The following is a 23,174-nucleotide window of genomic DNA, read 5'->3' on the forward strand; positions in this document are numbered from 1 at the left end:
CTATCTATCTATCTATCTATCTATCTATCTATCTATCTATCATACCTGCAAGTGACATAAGTTTAATTTACTCCTATCAGGCCCGAAAAACCAACCAACCATTACGACACTACACAAGGAGGTGGGGGAAGGTTCAGGGAGCACCGAAGGGGTATCTAAATGTGTCTCGTTTGATGCTGATCAATGGGTCGCAGATACCACCCTCTTCATGTTACATTACCATCTCTATGGGAGCCTTGATGGAGAGTTTCAGGGGTGGGGGTGTGCAAAATGGATGGATGGACTAGAAAAACCAAATGATGAATGAGTGATGGAAAAAGGGAGGCATGAAATGAGCATGAGGAGGAGGTGGACGTGACAGGGGTTGGATTGGAGAAGGGATCAGTGCAGAAGTGTGTGTGCGTGTTTTGGGGGGGGTTGTGAGAAGGGAGAGATAATTTCCTCTGAGGAGTCTGAGTGGTGAGGTTGGGATGGGGAGGTGGGCAGGGTGGTGGTTGTTGTTGGGCGGGGGGGGGGTGTAATGGCTTTGGGTGCTGCCTTAATTACACCAAGCAGCCAGTAGATGACAGAATGAGATTATTTTTCAGGAATTGTACGCAGGGTCATTAACTTGTCACTGTTAGTTGCTCAGCCATACAGCATATACACAACACAGAAAAAGGAGATCATAGGAGACTTCTTATAGTATAAAATCACAAATCACCACAAAGTTTTAGTTTATGAAATTTAAATAAGCCCACAGAGAAAAAGGAGGTTGAACTCGGCGCCTTCTTCGTGTGAGGGAACAGTGTTACCCATTTATCCATCCACTGTGCCACCATGCTGTCCAAAGAGTCCAGACAGTTCCAACTGTAGAAATTGTGCAAACAAAGCAGTGCAGTGATTTTTTTATAGTGCTCAAGTTTTATTTCACTTAAATGCTACGTATAAAAATCTCAACTCGGTTACTGGCAGTCTCAACTTGATCAACGTATAATCAAATTCATTTAAAAAAAACAAAACACAATCTGCTGGTGATTACAAAACAACAAACAAAAAAACAGCCTTTGGAACAAAAGGTTTGGGGTTTGAATCCTGACCATGGCAAACGTCCAGTAAGTGTCCCCTGGCTAGGTCCTTCATGCTACTCAAGCTTACTTTGGGGTATGATTGAGAGACACATAACTGAAGCCATACCGGCTCAGTTGTTGAGGAACCAGGACACCACAGCAGGCAGGTCCCCAGGTACAGGGTGTGCAAAGATACCCCTGAGACAATCCAGCACATAACAGCAGGGAGCAAGAGGCTAGCAGGCAGGGCATACATGGAACACCAGAACCAAGTGGCTGGCATAGTATAGGGGAAAATGGGAGTGGTGGTTGACCATAACCAAGCAAAGATCCTGTGGAACTTCTAGATACAGACGGACAAACCAAGTGATAGTGATAGAAAGTGACAGCAATATCAGGAAGAAGGAACAGGAGAAGCTGGGGAAATAGGGTGGAGGGTGAAGGCAACAGTGGTCCCAGTGGTAATCGCAGCAGTCGGGGCAGAAACCCCAAACTGGGCCAGTGTCTCCAGATCCCAGGAACATCCAAGATCTCGGTCCAGAAGAGCGCAGTCATAGGAACAGTAAAGATACTGCTCAGGGCCCTCAAGCTGTAAGGAGTGGGGAACTTTTCTTTTTTAAATTTATCTGTCTTTCTTTCTTTTTATGCATTCATATATAATTATTATTTGTTTGTTTCTTATAATTACAATTCAATTTAAAGTCCATTTAATTACTGGGGAATTACACCCTTGCACAGGCTGTATTATGAAGCGTTACTGTTTTTTCTTTCATGCTTGCAGAACTGTCTTAAAGCATCTAATCAAGCCGGATTTTGATCAAATATGAGATTTTTAGATTAATTAATTAATTGTCAATTAATTGTTAATCCTGCATTCCTGGCCCAGTTGCATATTAATAATAAAAGAGAGTAGGACAACAATTATCACAACACCAAAGTCAACTCCAGCTAGTCGTACAAAGACGACTTCTGCTCCATTGTGTATGCAGATCAGTGTTGTCCTCTTAGCTCCTCTCTAGCATAAGTGCGCACTTATTTAGAGTCAATTACAGACAAGACTTAATGAATGCCAGAGCAATCACACGTGTGTATGTGCATGCAAACGCCAGCGTGTGCGTGTGTCCGTGCACGCTCAAAGAGAGGAGGAAGAAAGCGCCGGCGTCAACAAACCCATCGGTGCAACACGCGGTGAGCATCAGGGGCCGCAATAAGCGCTCTGCACGCTAATAAACCTTCTGCTTGAATTAATGACATTCAAATCCCCGAAAACACCACAACAGCATTGCTGTAATTTGAGCTTCGCACCCTCAGCGGCGGTCATGTTTCACCCAACCTGTAAGTTATTGGTCTCGGGTTGCCATCTATTGGCCGTTCCCCAAACGCAGCAAGACTTCTATTTGTCCGGCTCTGGGCTCTGACCAGTGTTAAGAAATTAGCCATCAGTATTTAATGGTGTTTATAGTTTCAGTGTAAAAGGGCACTATCATCATTGTCGGCTTACGTTATTGCACTCACGAGGCGTCACATCTGATTTGATTCTTTCTGCGTGCCCAAGAGAGGGTTACTGATTATCTGACAAACCGAAAAGGTCAGTTTATATGCCAATTTCATTATGATATACCATACTCAGAATTTTAAAAAGAATCACTTCTGTTAGCAGTAACGTAAAGTAAAATATCTATATTCACTGAAACAAAAAGTGTACGTGTATTATAATGGATTCTCCATTTCAAGGAGTGATTAATGATGTTAATGTATTAAAAACACAACTTCAAAGTTAAGAAATAAATGTGTAAAATGACAGAAAATGATCTGGTAGCTCACTGGCCAGACTGTCCTGTAATTATAAAACAAAGTTTCTGTGTTAACTCACAGAAAATGTCCTTTTTTGTGGATTTGTTGTAAATAAATATACATTTATATAGTCAGTAGTGAAAAAACAGGAACGTTTTTGTTATGTTATTGTTTATCTATTACTTGATTACTGTGGTGCAATATGAGCAGCTGTGGTGGTGGGGATGGGGTGTTGTTATCAGAAAAAGTTGTAAAATGTTTTCAAATAATTTAAAAGTCCAAAAAATGCAGCTTTTCCAAGTCCATTCAGCGGACCAGATTGGAGTCTTTCCCAGGCCAGTTCTGCCCCTGGTTGTCGACCATGGTCTAAAATAGGGGCGGGGAACTCCAGGCTTCAACGGCTGGAGTCCTGCAGGTTTTAGATCGCACCCTGGGTCAACACACCTGAATCAAATGATTAGTTCATAACAGGCCTCTGGAGAACTTCAAGACATGTTGAGGAGGTCATTTAGCCATTTAAATCAGCTGTGTTGGATCAAGGACACATCTAAAAAAAAAGATCTGTGCGAGTCACAGTCATTCATGACAATTCACAAACTCAAAAACCACAGACACAGTGGGCTCCAGTGGTGCAGTCTGGTAGAGAGTACTAACTTATGAAGCAATGCTGAGGTTGTGAGTTTAAGCATCAATCTCTGGCTATCTGAGAACAGACAACACACAGTCACGGATTTTGTCCTCTTGTGTTCATTGCCAGGTAGCTAAAACGCCACCACTTTTAATAAAACACACACACATACACAAATTCACCTTTTAACAGCTTTCTACGATTGAGCGCATGAACCCACCTGTTTTTGTTTTTGTTGTTGTTTTTTGTAAACATATATATATATAAAAAAAGAGGTGAATATTAAAAAAACAGAACATCCATTTGTGACTGGAGTGCTTTAAAGGCTGTGGTTTCCAGAGTGGTAAACAAATAAACAAAATGGCATTCCAGCCTCCAAATACTGAAGTAAAAAACATATTTGACATGATTTGTGTCTGAAAGCAGTTTCCACAGACATTAAAGTCAGAGGCTGTGCTGTATCAGTAAGGCACGCTGATGAATTTAGAGCCTTGTGTCCTTAGAGTTCACGGCAGAGCGTCCAGGAAGCTGTGACTGCTGGGTAAAAAGTACCAAATAAAACTTCCATGTGGCCACTAAGGTGTACTGTTACTGGCCAGTGCAAGTGGACATTGAATAGCCCAGGACAAGATCAGTCACACACAGATCAGTTATTAGTCCATTGTTCTCCTTGTTTTCATGCATATTGAAGGCTTTCATGCATGTTGTTTTGTATATTGAAAAAATACATCTGGAATTCACCAGTCCGTACAAAATCTAGAAATACTGATGGTTTTATCAGTCGTAAGTGCTGCCAAGCACCATTTCACACATCCTAATCTTATCAGTGGACATCAGCTTGGACTCCAAGGACTAACAGTCAGAGGAGATGTGCGTTTAGGTCGTACTTCTCGCAGAACTTGTCTGTGATGGGGATGCAGGTGAGGTACTCGCACCAGTCGCACTTCACGGGGTAGATGTAGAAGAGAACGGCCAGAGCGGAGAACAGACCCAGGAAGATCAGCAGGAAGACGCAGATTTGGACTCGCTTTCGGTACATATCGGAACGGCCGAAGCTGGTGGGTGAAAAAACAACAACAACAAAACAACAGTGACATCATTACTTCCCTCAGAGAACGGTCATTGTTTTGCATCAAACCTCTTAAATCATGAAAGTGATGAAGGGAATGAAAACACTGCATATAGACTGAGGAAACGTTCAGTCAAAGGAAAGAATAAAGAATCTAGAGGTAAGTCAAGTGAATGCTAAGCTAAGCTAACTAGCGCCAGCTTAATTTAGCTTTAAATATAAAGTAGTGGCAACAGTTTTCAGTCTCTTCAATTTCCACAACATGTGAACCGTTCCTTTCATTTCTTTATATTTTGCTTCCAAGGAGTCAGACCTTCCTTCAGCAGTAGTCCTCCAGGCTTTCTGAAGGTCTTTCACAGCTTTTCTTTGGACACTTACTGCTTTTTCACTCGTATTCAGAATCTGTTTTAAACTGTATCTTTAGGCACTTTGTTACTAGCAGCCTGTCTTAAAAAACATAGAAAAGATAAAAGAAAAGAGGAAAGGAGAAGTAGTAGAAGCAGATAAACAGTAGATGAAAGTGTTTAAGAGATGCATCTGGCCCTTCAGTTAATCCCTCTACTCCATCAGACAACACTGAGGTATGCTAGATTACACAAGAGCTACACAAGAGCTGGACTGAACACACATAAAAGTGCGGTCACATTTTGACCTACCATGTAATACCATCTAGAAAGCATCTGATTAGCAGCTGCTTCATTTCTTAGCATTAAAATGGCCTCGAATGTACTGCCAATGCAGTAAAGCCTGGATAGAAAAGCACACAGAGCAATAGTCACTTACCTGATGTATGGGAGGAAGGCGAAGGACAGGAAGAATCCGGAAACGAAACCACAGATGTGGGCAAAGTTGTCGATCCAGGGAAGCAAACCGAAAGAGAAGAAGAACACAGAGATGGCCAACAGCTTAGCAAACGCTCGCCACGGTCGCTCGAGGATCTGCCAGCTCTGAAACAGCTCCACAAAAAGACAAGCCAGGATGCCGAACTGGCTGCCAGCAGGACCCACCTGGGAAGAAAAAGACAGGCACCTATAGATCGCACACAGATCGACTAAATGAAAACAATGTATAACTATGATATTTTTTGGCAACATCAACATCAGCTTGTACCTCTGCTCTATAGGGCAGGAAGATGGCAGAGGCCAGGTTGCCAGTGATGCCACTGAGCATGTAGATAATAGAGATTCTGAGCCAGCCAGCCAACTTCTCTATATCCCTCAGCACCGTCATCTGGAACAACACCGAAACCAAGCAGTGCAGAATTCTGCAGGGACAAGCAACCAGTTATCCTTAACATTCCACAAATGCATGCACATTTTCACTGAAGTATTCAGGCAACTAAGTTTTTCCCATAATTTAACATCTTCATGGCTGCTTTAAATACTGAAGGGAGAAAGGAAGAGTGCAGTCACCCAGCATGAAGAAACAGGGACAACCAGAGCCGAGAGAACTGATCAGGGACCTCTGGGTTGAGGAAAGGCAGCAAACCGCAGACATCGTCCATGCAGGCCACCTGACACAAATGAAAACAACAATACAATCAGTCAGGGTTACGGCTACAACAGTCAGTGATGCTCTGCTGCCACCTTGTGGTGGAACGTGCCAGAGGTGAATGCAGTCCACAGTCCATTCTGTTGCACTGTGTGCTGCAGGCTCCAGTGGCGCAATCGGTCAGCGCGCGGTACTTATACGACAGTAACCTGCAGAGCAATGCCGAGGTTGTGAGTTCGAGCCTCACCTGGAGCAACAATGTTTTAAATCACCAGGCTCTCACTTAAAGGAGCAAATTTACACAGGCCACTGTTTTTAAACATGCAGTTAAAAAAGGTGTGTGTGTGCTGTTTGTCCTACCTGTGAGCAGAGCGTAGCCTCCTCATGGAAGTAGCCATGCATAAAATCACAGTACTCTCTAGAAGTTATTTCACACCTGCAACACGAATTCAGGTTTTTAAGTAGAGATCAGTGTACTAATCTTTTATTCAAACACATTTATAAAGATACTGTTAATGTTTGACGCTGTTACTGAGCACGTGTTGTAAATAAGTGATCCCGATCCTCACCGTCCTTTGGTTCCGATGCAGCAGGGCCGGCCTGTGATGGTGCAATCAATGTGGGGGAGGTTAGTGTGATTCCCCGAGTTGAACCTTGTGCAAACCTACAAATCAAAACCACAGTGAAAGTTTCTCATCGGATTACAGTTACAACAGTTTAGAAAAAAAAAAACCACACACACACACACAAGGAGAACAAGGAGACAACTGTTTGCCTCACATTGACTTGAACCAAACCACTTAAATGCAATATTACATTAGTCTTTAGAGACTCTCTTGCAGTACAGTTGTACTGAGCTACAGTTGTATAATCAGACATCTTAGCCTTTTGGTATATGACTGGCTTAGAAACAGAATCATTGCTATCTGATACTACCTGATCCATGTATCTACTCGTTGATAAATAATAGTATCAGATGAACACTTGGCCCATCTGGAGTTAGGGGTAGGGTTTGGCTTTGGTTACGAATTTTAGCTGTAACACTGAAAAATGCTTAAAGACTTCAGTGGAAATGTATCTCCTAGTTTCCGAACAGTGGCCTGTTTAGCATTTGTTTTAAATAAAACCAAACCCTTAATCTAACCCTGTGGATGTTGTGAGGTTAGACTGATAACATGTTAGTGCGCTTACAGGCCAAGAAGTGATGTCATCCGGCCACTCATGCGGTGAAACAGAGGCTGGCTCCAGACAGATTCTGCAAAATCAAAAGTACAAGAAATAAGAGTGAACACTGACGTCTTCCAGCAGGGTAAGTCGGCTCCAACAGCTCAGCCCACACATGGATAAAAACAAAGTCTGTCCGGCAGACTGTTGCTCTTGTCTTAAGTTATGAGTCCTTCATCCAAAATTGTTTTCTATTAAAGCTGAAGAATGATAATCATGTTACCTGGGGTCCTGATGGCAAACGGCACCATGTTGCCGGAGCTCACTGTTCAAAGAAGGAGCACTGGGGTGCTGAGGCCACTTCACCCACACTGCCAGTGTGCTCTGCAGAGCAAAGACATGCCATGTATATTCAGAATGCACTGACACTATACGTCAATGGACTGGTTCTTGTATAGCACTATCTGAGTACTGAAAGTGCTTTACACAACATGCTTCATTCACTGTTTTCTACCTAACATGCATACACACTCCAACAGCATCAGAGAGCAACTTGGGGTTAATATCTTGCCCAAAGATATTTGGCATGCAGACTGGAGCAGACAGGGATCAAACCATCAACCTTCCAATTGGTAGGTGACCTGCCCATCAGTAAGGTATCATTTTCTGAGCACAAGTTTCAATAAAATCATAGTGTGCCTGAAATAAACAGGTCATGGTTGGTGCTGAGACTCTTTCAAATCTAAGCTGGTGTGACTGACCGAACACTCCTCCTGTAGAGTCTGCAGGCAGCCGGAGCGATCATTCCTCACACAGCAGCCCGATTCTCTCTCTAGTGCTCGCTTCTCCTGGATCAGCTTGTGGATCTCTTCATCCTGACGCATGCACGGGGAAAACTTGGCTCCCAGGTGAATCAGCGCTTCCTGTGGCGAAGAAGAGATGACGTGACAATTTGAAAAGAAAAAATGTCCATGTAGATCCTATGGTAAATGGCCTGTATTTATATAGCGCTTTACTAGTCCCTAAGGACCCCAAAGCGTATCCAGTCATCCACGCACACATTCACACACTGGTGATGGCAAGCTACATTGTAGCCACAGCCACCCTGGGGCGCACTGACAGAGGCGAGGCTGCCGGACACTGGCGCCACCGGGCCCTCTGACCACCACCAGTAGGCAACGGGTGAAGTGTCTTGCCCAAGGACACAACAACCAAGACTGTCCAAGCCGGGGCTCGAACCGGCAACCTTCCGATTACAAGGCGAACTCCCAACTCTTGAGCCACGACCGCCCTCCTAACACCTCTGTCAAATAAGTCTTTCAAGACACCAGCCACAGGAAACAAACAAATACATTTGCGCATTCATTTCAACTGAAGATTGTGTGATTAATTTAAATATGGAACCTGGTGTGTTTAAATACTACTACAACAGAAAATGTATATTTTAACCATTTATTCCTTTATTTAGTCAAAAATCATACATGCATTTAATTTCGACATGCGTTTGAATCATTTAACTTTAAACTAACATTTAACCATTTTTCCATTGCTTTATTGTACTATTTATACATTATATTTATATGATATTTGTGTGTATTAGTAGCTAATACAACAAGTGTTCATGAATACATGAGCAGATTATACACACTTATGGTTAAAGAGGGCGTACAGCCTCTTTCAATTCTACATCACTTTGTTCTTTAATTATCGCATTCACAAGATTTTTAGAAAACTCGACTTCTGACCTCTGACCTTGAGGCAGAGGTCACTGAGATTCAAACTCGCCTGCGATTTTTAGTAGTGTGAAAGGCGGTGGATAAAAGACTGGAAGTACTTACAGAGCTCGGACCCACCCAGAAGTTTTGCTGTTGCACAAACTTCACGTTTTCATAAACCCCCTTGTTCCTCAGCACCTCAAAAATAAAAAAATAATAAAAAATAAAAATCTCAATATTCAAAAATTTGTAACAAAGCAGCATTAAACCCTTATAAAAGTCGAACACTTTACTTACCGAGTCGACAGTTTCGTGTTGCGAGAAGCCGATAGGGGCAATACCGTAAATGGTGACAGCCAGAATGGTAATGAGCAGGTGGACGCAGGTGATCCAGTAGGTAAAAAAAGGCCTGGAGAGGGAAGCATTTTTAATGCATTGTTTACTTTTTGCATTTAAACATTTCTAAACAGCCACATCCCGTCTCACCTGTGATCATCCATGTCTTCAATCTGCCGCTTGACGTAGCTGTCTATGCGTTTGCGATACGACCGGTTAGTGAGACGTCCGACTATGCCCAGCCCGTACGGCCTCTTCTCTCTGGCAAAAAGCTTCTTAACCGGAACCACGATTCTTTGCCCTCGCTGCTGATGGCTGTTGACGCTCACCACCTCCTGTTTCAGGCGGACTTTGGGTTGGACCGCAGAGCCGGATTTTGCCTTCCGCCACCCTCGCTCTAAAGGCCTGAATCGGGGAGGAGGAAGCATTCTAAGGGATTGCAGCTCCTTTCATTTTTTTGTGTGCATGTGAAGGATACAGTGGAGACCTACATCATGAGATGACTCCTCTCTAGTTCGTTCCTATCCAGAGCGCTTCCCGTGAGCTCGCTCTCATCTAGCTGTTTGAGGGCAGCCTCCGACGGAGTCTCAAAAACCTCGTCAGCATAGCTGGACAACTCATCCTGTAGGCCTTCCTGCAAAGACTCATCTCATAAATACATCGTAGACAGTATTTTTAATTTATTTCACAGAAATAAGCACACATGTTTTTGCTACATGAAGCCTCTGCGGGCTATCGCATTCAGAAGATTGCAGAACTGAAAATTATGCTGCAGGAAGTTCTTATCCTGAACGAAAAAATGCAAGCTTTATCAATCTGTGAATTCAAATGAATGTCACAGTGACTAAAAGTCGCTTTGAGAGAGTGTGTCCACTGCTCACTCTGGTGAAGAAAGAAGTATCTAGGTCATCAGGGAAATCCGCAGTGTCATCTTCGAAGAAACTAGGAGGCATGAAACTCCGTCTGCGCCGCCGCCCAGCGGTGCTCTCGCCTAACGTCCGGCCCTGAGAAACGATCATAAACAGGACATTTCAAACAAAGATGGAGGAAATTTTCTAAATCACATCGACAAAAGCACCTTAATAATAAAGGTATTACTTTATCATTGGGAAATGAGAGCCACAAGGTGGCTCACTGGGTTCATGGTAATAGTGAAAAAGCTCTAACCTGCTCACCTATGAACCCCTCGGCGTCACACTTAAATGAAATATCTAAGTATCATGTTTTTTGGCCTGTCTGTCACCGTTGCAACCAGAAAAATGCCCAACAGATTTACTTTCCCAAGTGGATCATTATGCCGTTTCCCATACTGGTCTACTTGATTGTCATTGCTTGTTCGATCTGCATTATTTATTTATTTTACTTTTAAGAAAAGAGAAGTTGGGAAGAAGCTCAACAGAAGGAGAGGGAAAGAAAAACAGAGGAGAAGAGAGACAGAGAGAGAAGATACAAAGGATCAGTTTGATCACCTGCTGGAAAAAAAACACAAGCAAAAAGAGAACAACACAGTAGTGAAACTTTTCCTAAATCTTCCCCAAGTAGTTTTTGGTAACTAAACCTAGCACTGATGCAAAAGAGTGAGACCGCGTATCTTAATGATGCGATGTGGCCTCTGCGGGTTTGCACCTATATGAGCTCAGCTCTTCCAGAGTGCTCTGAAAACAAAGCAGCAGATAACTGAGCATTCACTGGTGTTGTCACGGATCATCTGCTGGTAAAACCCCCAGTAATCCCCCCCCACCACACACACACACACTCTGAACAGTAGCATAATTGCTTTACATATGTGTTCTGTAGCTCGTGGTTCACACAAGGACAGTCACGTGCACACTGCTGTAAAGTATAGCGCCTGACTTTAATCCCCAACAGGACACGCAAATCTCCTGTTTTACACAACATGCTTGTGTACAGAAAAAAAACCTGCCAAATCATTATGGTAAGTGTATTTTTTCTGGGACAAATAAGAAATAACTTAATGTAAATCAAAGTCCTTTTATGGGCTATCTTACTAGAATCTGTTGCATGAGCTTTTAATACCAGGAAGGAGGAACATGCATGACTATCTTGACAGGCAGCAGTGTAGAAGAATTCAAAGACAGCAAGACCGTCTTAGGTAGGAATTCTGGAATAAACAACAAATATACACCTTCATTAGCGCCGCCGCCGCCTTGAGACTCATGACGGCGACAGATTCTCGCTTGCGTCGTCGTGGGAGACGATTGAGGGCAGAGCGTGAGCTGGAAAATGAGCAGAGGGAAGCTGTGCCGGGCGTCATGGGAGTTTGCAGGGCGCTCAAGCCATCTACTTCTTCCACATTGCGGAAGGCACGACCCCGAGCCAGGGGGTCTACGATCTGCACACAAACACAACGCGTCGCACAAGTGTGTCGGTTCACCACAACCTTTTTCTTTTAAGCTCGATTGACACGACAGAACAGAAGAGGCAACAGGGATGCACATACACATCGATATTAGGGTTAAATTGATGTAAAAGGGGGTAAGTAGATTTTACTTCACATGTGCTTTATGTTTTACGTCTGATATGATCTTTTATACTAAAATTAAGGGCAAAGTTTCAGATAAATTTGCTAAACCAAGGGCTTTTTAGGCTACTAGCACTTAGCGGGCTACGCTGACATGCTATTAGCTACACAGAATTCACAATGAAAGGAGTACAGAATTATTAGCCCCTCCCCTCCCCCGCCATGAAAATTTAATTTTTAAGCATTTAACAGAGCAAGGAATTTCAACACAGCTTTTCCAGCATCCTAGATTTATTTTGAATGCTTACATTAGTATTACTGTGTACTGTGTGACTCAATTCATTCAATTCAATTCAATTTTCTTTATATAGCCAAATCACAACAACAGTCGCCTCAATGTGCTTTATATTGTACAGTAGATCGTACAATAATAGATACAGAGAAAAACCCAACAATCATATGACTCCTTATGAGCAAGCACTTTGGCGACAGTGGGAAGGAAAAACTCCCTTTTAACAGGAAGAAACCTCAGACAGAACCAGGCTCAGGGAGGGGCGGGGCCATCTGCCGGGACCAGTTGGGGTGAGAGAAGGAAGACATTTCTTGATGATTTTTCAGTTCTTATAACTTTGAAATGCTGTGATAACTTTCTATATCCACCTCATTCTCTCAATAATTCTTTTTCTCAGCTCTAAAATGACTTCTTTGACTTTTGGGCTGATGCTTTCTAAAGTGACGGCTCAAAGTTTTGCAGTTTTAACTTGGGACTGATGATATTAACCCTGGTAATTTTTATTTTTTTCTGAAATAATTATATTTTTGTGTAACAACAGAAATAATTGATGCTTTCTAAAGACGTCTAATGTGTTTAAAAATGCTACTTGGAAAAACCGTCATCTGTAACTGTATAATTAATATCAGTGCTGCACTCATTATTGTGACTTTCAGTGGCTTGTTGTTTTTGCGGTTAGTCAAACAAATCGTCAATAAAAAGTTCTTTCTCTGTTAAGACCCCATCAATTGAACCCTACGAAAGCGAACAAAGCAAGGCGCTAAAGCGACCCCGATTTTCAAGATGTGACATGAAGAACAGGAGGAGAGAGGTGGGGGAGAAATGTGACGAAAGAAAAGGTGCCCATCTACGTCTCCATCCCTCTAACATGCGCCCCCCCCCCACATTGGCGCAGGCCTACCCTCTGCATGCCATAGTGGTGATGACTGGGGTGGAGGGGTGGGAGGTAGAGGGGAGGAGGGGTCTCAGTGCTGGCAAGGGAGAGATTGTCTTGGCTGTGAAGCTCCATCTCCCTCATCACCTGCGTCTTCAGACCCCCGTACAGATGACTGCAGTGCTGCAGGCTCTTCCTCCTCCATCGCTGGGTACTGTCGCTGTCTTTACTCACCCCAAACCAGTCAGCCGTACCCCTGGGGGAGAGGACACACTCTGCTTAGTGAAAGCATATACTTTTTTTGATGTAGTGGTAGTGTGTCAGAAATGAATCAGGTTCATCTTAGCACAAGAACTTAATAATGAATCAGGATGAAATACGGGCCATGATTTTAAAAAGTCAAGAAAACAACACTTTTATATTATAACATCTAAGATGCTCTTCTTGTACTTTTATCTCTGTCTAATGTGTGCAAGTTTGAACCCAGCTTTGAGAGCCTGGATGAAATACACTGTCTTGTTTCCTTATATAATTTACAGCCCTCTGCTGGCAGAAAAGAAGCAGATGTTGCCTCATATTCCCAGAGTAGATGACACAATATGGGTCTTTGTTTATTACATTTCAGTTCGATAAATGTGCATTCAGGTCCCCCTTTTTCCAAGAACTGTGTCCGCACATCAGGCTGCGTGTTAACCGATCAGTGGGAGGAGGGGGAGGCTGTTTAGAGAGCAGAACGTTTAGTAATAAACACTCAGCCCTCATCATCAAGAAAAACGCCAGCTGGGGAAGCCTTTTAAGGCTGCACAAGGACAGGGTGGGGGTGGCGCAGCCCTGATTACTGTCCCTCCAGAGAGGGATCTCTTAAAAAGAGGAAACAGGTTTGGAACAAAAACAAAACAACGGTAGGATTTAGACTGGATGCCTTGAGCAAGAACGGAGACGTAAACAGCGGGATTAGAGAGAGAGAAATAAGGAGGACAGGAGATCCAGACTTCTCAAAAACTTTTGCACAGTTACAAAATGTTTGTTTCCTTAAATGCAGCTAGCAATCACACAAACCTCATAAACAATATTAAATCCTGGTGGAACAACAAGGCCAAATTTCAGAAATGGGCTCATTTCAGGCTCGGTGACAGTTGTTTGTTTAGAAAAGCAGTTCTTTTTCTTTTTGGGCACACGCACGAGCAAGCGAGCACGTCTTTTTCTTTCTTTTCTTTTTCTTAGTCACCCACACAAAACGCGAACAAAACATTCAGACTGCTTGACGACAGCACAAAACAACCACACATCGCAGAAGATTAAAGCAATTTTAACACGCGTGCATTAGTCTCCACATCCTCCAGGTAAGGCTGGTACACATGAAACAACAGTCGACGTAATTATGGGCTCACACGGCATTTTGGGCATCAGGGAGAAGAAAAGGCAGAAGGGTAAAGCTTTGCACAATCCAAACAAACACTACACAAAAAATCCAGGTAGCTATAAAACAATTAGACTACTGCTGGTTCAGTTTGCACATGCCCAGTCTCATTCATTCATAGCCACATGTGGAGGCAGCAAGTGTGACCACTGATAAAATTACTATTAAAGTCAAAATAGACATTATTTTAAGAACGCATTGTAATTCACGGCAAACTCATTCAAGTTGTTTTCCTATGTACGACTTTATGTTGGTTTACATTTTTCCTATAATTTAATATTTACTTTTCAACTTTTATGTTTTCTAGAAACAATATGAATGAGTTTTTTAATACATAACTACAAAGTACAACATTGTGCTGTGAGGTAGGTAAATGGTTCATCTGCCCTAGTCTGAGAAGTCCAGAGTCTCTCTCATGAGTTACATTTTCTAAAGCCTGAAAAACGTGTGCAGCACTCTAGTTCCCTCTAATACTTGTGAACCACAATATGCTGAAAGGTCATCAGGGATTTATTTGTCCATCCATTGAAAGCTGGTTGTCAACACCATTTTTTAAAAGGCCAGCATGTCACTGACTTTCCAAAGCATCTCATGCTGAGCCAGATGTTTTGCTCTGCTCCAGTTTGCCTCAGCGCACTCACCTGTCCTGAGATCTCCAAGAGGGCTTTAGGGTATGGCTCATTCCTGATTGGGCTGGGGACTCTGGAGCTGAGTGATCTCCATCGCCAGTACTGTCCCCGCTTAGCCCCTGACTCCTAATAAACCTCAATCTGCCAAATACAAACTGATCCTTCACAAATCCCACATACAATGTTCCATAAGGGGATTTCCTGATATCCAGGCCAGCTCTACGTCACCGCTAAGCAAAGAGCGGAGGATCAGCACATGTCTGGAGTCTGCTGAACATCCCTTTCTTCTACTGTGCTCTCCTGGTTAATCAAAGTTTGAGAGAATCCAGTGCTAAACTCCTCAGTCAGACGGGAGGCTGATGTCCACATCATGACGTGAAAAGAAATCCACAGAGAGCTTCCAATTTCATCCAGCTGGACTATATAACACACAATGAGTGGGTGGATCTTTGTTTTCTGAACTTGTGTCACCAGCACACACAGCCTAAATTTCCATACCCGACAAAGAGCGTTAATTTGTCTGGAGACGTCCCTCCTTAAGAGCTCACATGAAAGGATGTGACCTACTGGGCAAAAAAGACAGCGATGCTGGTCCTCGTCAAACTGAACATTTTCCCCACATCAACAGCCCCCAACGATCTCTATCAGTGAGTCCCCTCTCCCTCTGCCGGCCTGTGTCTCTGCCTTGTTTTGCAGGAGTGAATGTAAACACCAGTTCTCCCTCTAACATACCACAGGAAATGGAACGTTAGAAGGAGGGAGAGAAGAAAGATCATCATGGGCATTAGGAGGGAGAAACGATGAAGGGAGTGCACCTTGGACATGCCTGGACATGACACATACACACATACTGTATATACACACACTACCGGAGAGGTTTATTTTCTCATCGCTCCAAGCTAAAACCCCAATGTGCTCTGCAGTTCGGAAACTCGCGTGAGCTTCTTTAAGAAGTCAAACTGAGCATGTGAACTTGCGGTGAATGGCAAAGTTATCTACCGTTTAATTTTGTGGCCTCCTTAACATGAATAATGACCCATAAAGAGCGCTCCGCTTGTCCTCCAGATAAACAAACATCAGGGTGTACTCCAAGATACCCCGCGTGCACACAACAAATCACACTCAGAGACGTGCTTTGTTTGAATAGTAAAGATTTAGCATGGATTCGTGAACTCTTGCGGAGGAGGGACCTCAGCTAACCTCCACGAGTCACATACAATCGCATTAATTCTCTCACGAACATCAAACGCGTCCTGTGCTTCTTCCACAAATGCAAATAAAAAGCTAATACATTTCTGCAAGATGAAATTAGAACATTAGGACACTCTCTTTTGAAGAGTATCTGTAGGTTTGAGTTGCGGCTCCGTCTTCAAACGTTTACATTAATTTAATTCTGTTTAAGCAGCCGCTTTGAAGTGGTATGACGCACATAAGATAGCCAGAATGAGCGTTTGTGTTATGTTGTCTCCTACAAACCATGTGGTCCTGTGTATGACCTGGACTGACACCAACAAACCCTCGCAGCTGTGGCATGAAGAAAATGTGACCAATGAGTTTGAAAATCTTTTAAACCACCATGTCAACTGAAAACATAACAAAGACAACACATTAAATGCTGAAACTTGTACATCTTAATGTTTTTTGGAAAAGACGTTGGGACAGTAATGTGTTTTTCTTTGTGTTGCATCAAGTGTGAACCAAAGTTAGTTTTGAAAAACACGTTTGCACAGTTATTGCTTGACACGCAGTTTCAGCCGCTCAACGCTGTCATATTTAATAATGTATCAGTTACTGCAGGCAGGCCAGTTTAGTACTGTCATACAGTACTGAGCAAAACTCATGAGTCACCCCTCATTTCTTTATGTTTTGCTTCCAAGGAGACTGACTTTTCCTATCACTTTTTAAAGTGTTCTTCTCTGGGCTTTCTCAGGCTCTTTCATTGGCTTCTTTCAGTCCCATCCTTGTATCTGACCATTTTCAGATGAATAATATTTTTGTTTGTAAAGCCACTTAACACTGACCTATGAATCATTCAAGCATAAAACAGGCACGTACCTCAAAGGATGGACCAGTGTTGTTTCTACATGTAACAGACAACTTAGCAGTAACCCATTGTAAACTGTATCTTTGGACACTTACTAACAGCCTTCTAAGTCAGGAACACATAATTTGTTCCAATTTCTTTGGCTGAATCAAAGAAAAATGCCAAAAGTAAAACAGTTTTGACAGACATAAAATAGCATTTTTGCATTCATAAATGATGACTGCCATAATATAATGTAAATATAAATATGACATGAAGCGTTCTGGGTGATAAACATGTCATCATCATAAAATGTATCAAATCTTACACGAACATTTCAAAAGAAAATCATTTTTAGGGCCCGAGCACTGACAGTGCGAAGGCCCTATTGTATCTGCTCCGTTTCTTATTATTAGGGCCCGAGCACTGACAGTGCGAAGGCCCTATTGTAATTGCTCTGTTTATTATTATTATTAGGGCCCGAGCACCGAGAGTGCGAAGGCCCTATTGTATCTGCTCCGTTTCTTATTATTATTATTATTATTATTAGGGCCCGAGCACTGACAGTGCGAAGGCCCTATTGTAATTGCTCTGTTTATTATTATTATTATTATTATTAGGGCCCGAGCACTGACAGTGCGAAGGCCCTATTGTAATTGCTCTGTTTATTATTATTATTATTATTAGGGCCCGAGCACTGAGAGTGCGAAGGCCCTATTGTATCTGCTCCGTTTCTTATTATTATTATTATTATTATTATTATTATTATTATTATTATTATTATTATTATTATTATTCACCCCAAACAAGGGCCTTTTTGAGGGCCTAAACATGCTCAAAAACTCATGAAATTTTGCACACATGCCAGGTCTGGTGAAAAATTTTGTATTTTAATGGTTTTACATATGAGCACTGGGAAATGGCTCTACAGCGCCACCTATGCCTTGTTAAATGCAGCCCTACGACCACATCGTTTAAGCTACATGTATGAAATTTGGCACACATGTGTATCATGCCAAGACGAACAAAAAAGTCTGTGGGCCCATTGACGCAAACCCAACAGGAAGTCCGCCATTTGGAAGAGAAGGTGACATTTTGGGTCTGATTTTGCCATTTCCATGCCTCGAACTTTAACGAACTCCTCCTTGGGATTTGGTCGTATAAGCTTCAAATTTGGACAGTGTCAACTACACCCTTGTGCCATGTTAAATTGCGGAGCTTTTGAGTTTTCACAATACTATGAGGCCGTGGCGCCATGGCGAATTTCGATGACTCGCCATGAAAATCTTATTGCCTCTCATTCTGTCATACATGTTCCGATCTGGACCAAAGAGCACACATATGATAAGGCTCCACCCCTGAACATATTTCAACTGCCATATTTGACACCAGGGACAGCGCCACCTAGTGGGAACAGGAAATGTCATGTTTTACACTTTGGGGTACAGTATTGTGATGGGTGACATCTGCAGCCTCAAATTTCTCCAGGAAAGCCTTAAGGAGTTGGTCTTGGGTTACAGTGAAAACTGTGACTTTTCGCAAAAGGGTGTGACCCCAGCGGCATGGCGAACTTTGATGTCACGCCATGAAGAAACAAATTAGTATAACTCAATGAAATCCAGTCTGATCAGTACCAGACTTTACAGGCATGATGTCAGACCCGCCCTGAACAGATTGATGTGCCCATTGTCGGGAATACGGACAGCGCCACCTAGTGGGAACAGGAAATGTCATGGCTTTAATTTTGTTGTACTGATTTTCACAGGTTCATCGTGGCCACCTCAAAAGCGGTGAATATCACCATCAGTCCCTTGTGATGCTTCAGTGCAAAAATTGTGACTTTAAACTGAACGCCGCACCCTGGTGGCAACGCGGTTCACCATGAAAGATGAAGTGGCTTTTGAGGGGCTTGGAAAGTTTAAAAAGTCTTGAAATTTGGCGCACACCTCCAATGTGGTTAAGGCTTTGTTGTTATGTGATCATTTACATTGAATATCCCAAAATGGCTCCACAGCGCCCCCTACAAAATTTCAAAATCACAGCCCCTGCTCTGTGTTTTATGTATGAGTCTGAAACCTGGTAAGCTTATAGGAGATATCAAGATGTACAAAAAAGTCTCTTGGAGCAATATCCCAAATCCAACAGGAAGTCAGCCATTTTAAAATTAATGTGCAATTTTGGCAACATTTTCCCCTCTTTTCAGGCATCGTTCTTTGACGAACTCCTCCAAGGGATTTCATCATATTGCACTATTCTTCAGTGTGTGGAATCCAAAGACCTTTGTGTTGTTAAATTGCGAAGCTTTTTACGTTCAGGGAAACGGGGTGGTTATGGCGGCACATAGACTCTCAATCACTCGCCAAAACGCAGTAATCTGCTGTTACTCAAAAACACAATGTCCAATCTCACCCAAAGGTCGCAGGCATAATGAGACTCGAGTTCGGAAATGTTTGTTATGCCATTTGTAAATAATGGTTAGAGTGCCACCTAGTGGAACGACTAGCTAATCATGAATGAATGAGTTGAAATGTTAGCTGGTGGTTAAATGCATGAATTCCATCAATGTGACATCGATCGGACGTGCTGGTTTTAGGTGTTGGGCGTGGCTCGACGCGCCGGGGGTGCGAGGGCCCTCATAACGCTGCTTGCAGCTTTAATTATTATTATTATTATTATTATTATTATTTCGGCAAATGAATTGGCCGTTTGAGGGCCTAAACATGCTCGAAAACTCATGAAATTTTGCACACGCGTCAGGTCTGGTGAAAATTTACGTATTTTAATGTTCTCAGACATGGCCTGGGAAAATTAGCTCAGTAGCGCCACCTAGAAAAATGAAAAACGCGAGCCCCCGGTATGGGTATGACCTACATGTTTGAAAGTCGGTACACCTATATAATGTTCAGAGTCGAACAAAAAAGTCTATTATAGCAATGTCCTAAACCCAACAGGAAGTCCGCCATTTTGGATTGAAGGTGACATTTTGGCTCTGATTTTACCATTTCCATGCCTCGAACTTTAACGAACTCCTCCTTGGGGTTTGATTTCATAACCTTCATATTTGGTCAGTGCCAACTACACCCTTATGCCATGTTAAATTGCGGAGCTTTTGAGTTTTCACAATACCATGAGGCCGTGGCGCCACGGCGAATTTCGATGACTCGCCATGAAAATCTTATTGCCTCTCATTCTGTCATACATGTTCCGATCTGGACCAAAGAGCACACATATGATAAGGCTCCACCCCTGAACATATTTCAACTGCCATATTTGACATCAAGGACAGCGCCACCTAGTGGGAACAGGAAATGTCATGTTTTACACTTTGGGGTACAGTATAGTGAAGGGTGACATCTGCAGCCTCAAATTTCTCCAGGAAAGCCTTAAGGAGTTGGTCTTGGGTTACAGTGAAAACTGTGAGTTTTCGCGAAAGGGTGTGACCCCAGCAGCATGGCGAACTTTGATGTCACGCCATGAAGAAACAAATTAGTATAACTCCATGAAATCCAGTCTGATCAGTACCAGACTTTACAGGCATGATGTCAGACCCGCCCTGAACAGATTGATGTGCCCATTGTCGGGAATACGGACAGCGCCACCTAGTGGCAACAGGAAATGTCATGGCTTTAATTTTGTTGTACTGATTTTCACAGGTTCATCTTGGCCACCTCAAAAGCGGTGAATATCACCATCAGTCCCTCGTGATGCTTCAGTGCAAAAATTGTGAGTTTAAACTGAACGGCGCACCCTGGTGGCAATGCTGTTCAACATGAAAGATGAAGTGGCTTTTGAGGGTCTTGGCAAGTTTATAGAGGCTTGAAATTTGGCACACACCTCCAAATGGATGAAGGCTTTGTTGGCATGTGATCATTTTCATTGAATAGCGCGAAATTGCTCCACAGCGCCCCCTACAAAATTTCAAAACCACAGCCCCTGCTCTGTGTTCTATGTATGATTCTGAAACCTGGTAAGCTTATAGGAGATATCAAGATGTACAAAAAAGTCTCTTGGTGCAATATCCCAAATCCAACAGGAAGTCAGCCATTTTAATATTAATGTGTAATTTTGGCAACATTTTCCCCTCTTTCCAGGCACCGTTCTTTGACGAACTCCTCCAAGGGATTTCATCATATTGAACCAATCTCCAGTGTGTGGAATCTAAAGACCTTTGTGATGTTAAATTGCGAAGCTTTTTACGTTCAGTGAAACGGGGTGGTTATGGCGGCACTTAGAGTTTGAATCACTCGCCAAAAAGCAGTAATCTGCTGTCACTCAAAAACACAATGTTCAATCTCTCCCAAAGGTCACAGGCGTGATGAGACTCGAGCTAGGAAATGTTTGTTATGCCATTTGTCAGTAATGGTTAGAGCTCCACCTAGTGGAACGACTAACTAATCATGAATGAATGAGTTGAAATGTTAGCTGGTGGTTAAATGCATGAATTCCATCAATGTGACATCAGATCGGACGTGCTGGTTTTAGGTGTTGGGCGTGGCTCGACGCGCCGGGGGTGCGAGGGCCCTCATAACGCTGCTTGCAGCTTTAATTATTATTATTATTATTATTATTATTATTATTATTATTCCGGCAAATGAATCGGCCTTTTGAGGGCCTAAACATGCTCAAAAACTCATGAAATTTTGCACACGCGTCAGGTCTGGTGAAAATTTACGTATTTTAATGTTCTCAGACATGGCCAGGGAAAATTAGCTCAGTAGCGCCACCTAGAAAAATGAAAAACGCGAGCCCCCGGTATGGGTATGACCTACATGTTTGAAAGTCGGTACACCTATATAACGTTCAGAGTCGAACAAAAAAGTCTATTATGGCAATGTCCTAAACCCAACAGGAAGTCCGCCATTTTGGATTGAAGGTGACATTTTGGCTCTGATTTTACCGTTTCCATGCCTCGAACTTTAACGAACTCCTCCTTGGAAATTGGTCCTATAAGCTTCAAATTTGGTCAGTGCCAACTACACCCTTGTGCCATGTTAAATTGCGGAGCTTTTGAGTTTTCACAATACCATGAGGCCGTGGCGCCACGGCGAATTTCGATGACTCGCCATGAAAATCTTATTGCCTCTCATTCTGTCATACGTGTTCCGATCTGGACCAAAGAGCACACATATGATAAGGCTCCAGCCCTGAACATATTTCAACTGCCATATTTGACGTCAGCGACAGCGCCACCTAGTGGGAACAGGAAATGTCATGTTTTACACTTTGGGGTACAGTATTGTGATGGGTGACATCTGCAGCCTCAAATTTCTCCAGGAAAGCCTTAAGGAGTTGGTCTTGGGTTACAGTGAAAACTGTGAGTTTTCGCGAAAGGGTGTGACCCCAGCAGCATGGCGAACTTTGATGTCACGCCATGAAGAAACAAATTAGTATAACTCAATGAAATCCAGTCTGATCAGTACCAGACTTTACAGGCATGATGTCAGACCCGCCCTGAACAGATTGATGTGCCCATTGTCGGAAATACGGACAGCGCCACCTAGTGGCAACAGGAAATGTCATGGCTTTAATTTTGTTGTACTGATTTTCACAGGCTCATCGTGGCCACCTCAAAAGCGGTGAATATCATCATCAGTCCCTCGTGATGCTTCAGTGCAAACATTGTGACTTTAAACTGAACGGCGCACCCTGGTGGCAACGCTGTTCACCATGAAAGATGAAGTGGCTTTTGAAGGTCTTGGCAAGTTTATAGAGGCTTGAAATTTGGCACACACCTCCAATGTGATGAAGGCTTTGTTGTCATGTGATCATTTTCATTGAATATCCCAAAATGGCTCCACAGCGCCCCCTACAAAATTTCAAAACATCAGCCCCAGCTCTGTGTTTTATGTATGAATCTGAAACCTGGTAGGCTTATAGGAGATATCAAGATGTACAAAAAAGTCTCTTGGAGCAATATCCCAAATCCAACAGGAAGTCAGCCATTTTAAAATTAATGTGTAATTTTGATGACATTTTCCCCCCTTTTCAGGCCTCATACTTTGACGAACTCCTCCAAGGGATTTCATCATATTGAAGCATTCTTCAGTGTGTAGAATCTAAAGACCTTTGTGATGTTAAATTGCGAAGCTTTTTCCGTTCAGGGAAACGGGGTGGTCATGGCGGCACGTAGAGTTTCAATCACTCGCAAAAAGCAGTAATCTGCTGTCACTAAAAAACACAATGTCCAATCTCTCCCAAAGGTCGCAGG

At 42.8% G+C, this 23,174-nt stretch overlaps 1 protein-coding gene and 1 non-coding gene across 7 annotated transcripts in view; one reads left to right on the forward strand and one right to left on the reverse strand.

Annotated features, from left to right (window-relative positions):
* Positions 1 to 3,648: 3,648 nt before the first annotated feature.
* rhbdf1b (rhomboid 5 homolog 1b (Drosophila)) overlaps positions 3,649 to 23,174 on the reverse strand; it is a 93,378-nt gene continuing 73,852 nt past the window's right edge. For 4 of the 6 annotated variants that reach the window (XM_004562276.3, XM_004562278.3, XM_076887292.1 and 1 more), the window contains 16 exons: positions 12,922 to 13,150; positions 11,393 to 11,599; positions 10,128 to 10,250; positions 9,738 to 9,880; positions 9,397 to 9,651; positions 9,208 to 9,319; positions 9,034 to 9,108; positions 7,957 to 8,118; positions 7,479 to 7,579; positions 7,223 to 7,286; positions 6,601 to 6,695; positions 6,392 to 6,467; positions 5,953 to 6,053; positions 5,651 to 5,804; positions 5,324 to 5,547; positions 3,649 to 4,526 (listed from right to left, as the gene is read on the reverse strand). In XM_004562276.3, the coding sequence (XP_004562333.1) occupies positions 4,331 to 4,526; positions 5,324 to 5,547; positions 5,651 to 5,804; positions 5,953 to 6,053; positions 6,392 to 6,467; positions 6,601 to 6,695; positions 7,223 to 7,286; positions 7,479 to 7,579; positions 7,957 to 8,118; positions 9,034 to 9,108; positions 9,208 to 9,319; positions 9,397 to 9,651; positions 9,738 to 9,880; positions 10,128 to 10,250; positions 11,393 to 11,599; positions 12,922 to 13,150 (2,317 nt within the window). In that variant the 3' untranslated portion in view covers positions 3,649 to 4,330. Of the gene's footprint in view, positions 4,527 to 5,323; positions 5,548 to 5,650; positions 5,805 to 5,952; positions 6,054 to 6,391; positions 6,468 to 6,600; positions 6,696 to 7,222; positions 7,287 to 7,478; positions 7,580 to 7,956; positions 8,119 to 9,033; positions 9,109 to 9,207; positions 9,320 to 9,396; positions 9,652 to 9,737; positions 9,881 to 10,127; positions 10,251 to 11,392; positions 11,600 to 12,921; positions 13,151 to 14,955; positions 15,736 to 23,174 lie in introns of those variants that run through there. The other 2 variants (XM_004562279.4, XM_004562277.3) reach the window with 2 other exon arrangements.
* Positions 6,193 to 6,286, forward strand: trnai-uau (transfer RNA isoleucine (anticodon UAU)). Its single transcript has 2 exons — positions 6,193 to 6,230; positions 6,251 to 6,286. It is a non-coding gene; the product is annotated as a tRNA-Ile (tRNA).

The sequence above is a fragment of the Maylandia zebra genome, linkage group LG8, assembly GCF_041146795.1.
Source record: "Maylandia zebra isolate NMK-2024a linkage group LG8, Mzebra_GT3a, whole genome shotgun sequence".
NCBI classification, from domain to species: domain Eukaryota; kingdom Metazoa; phylum Chordata; class Actinopteri; order Cichliformes; family Cichlidae; genus Maylandia; species Maylandia zebra.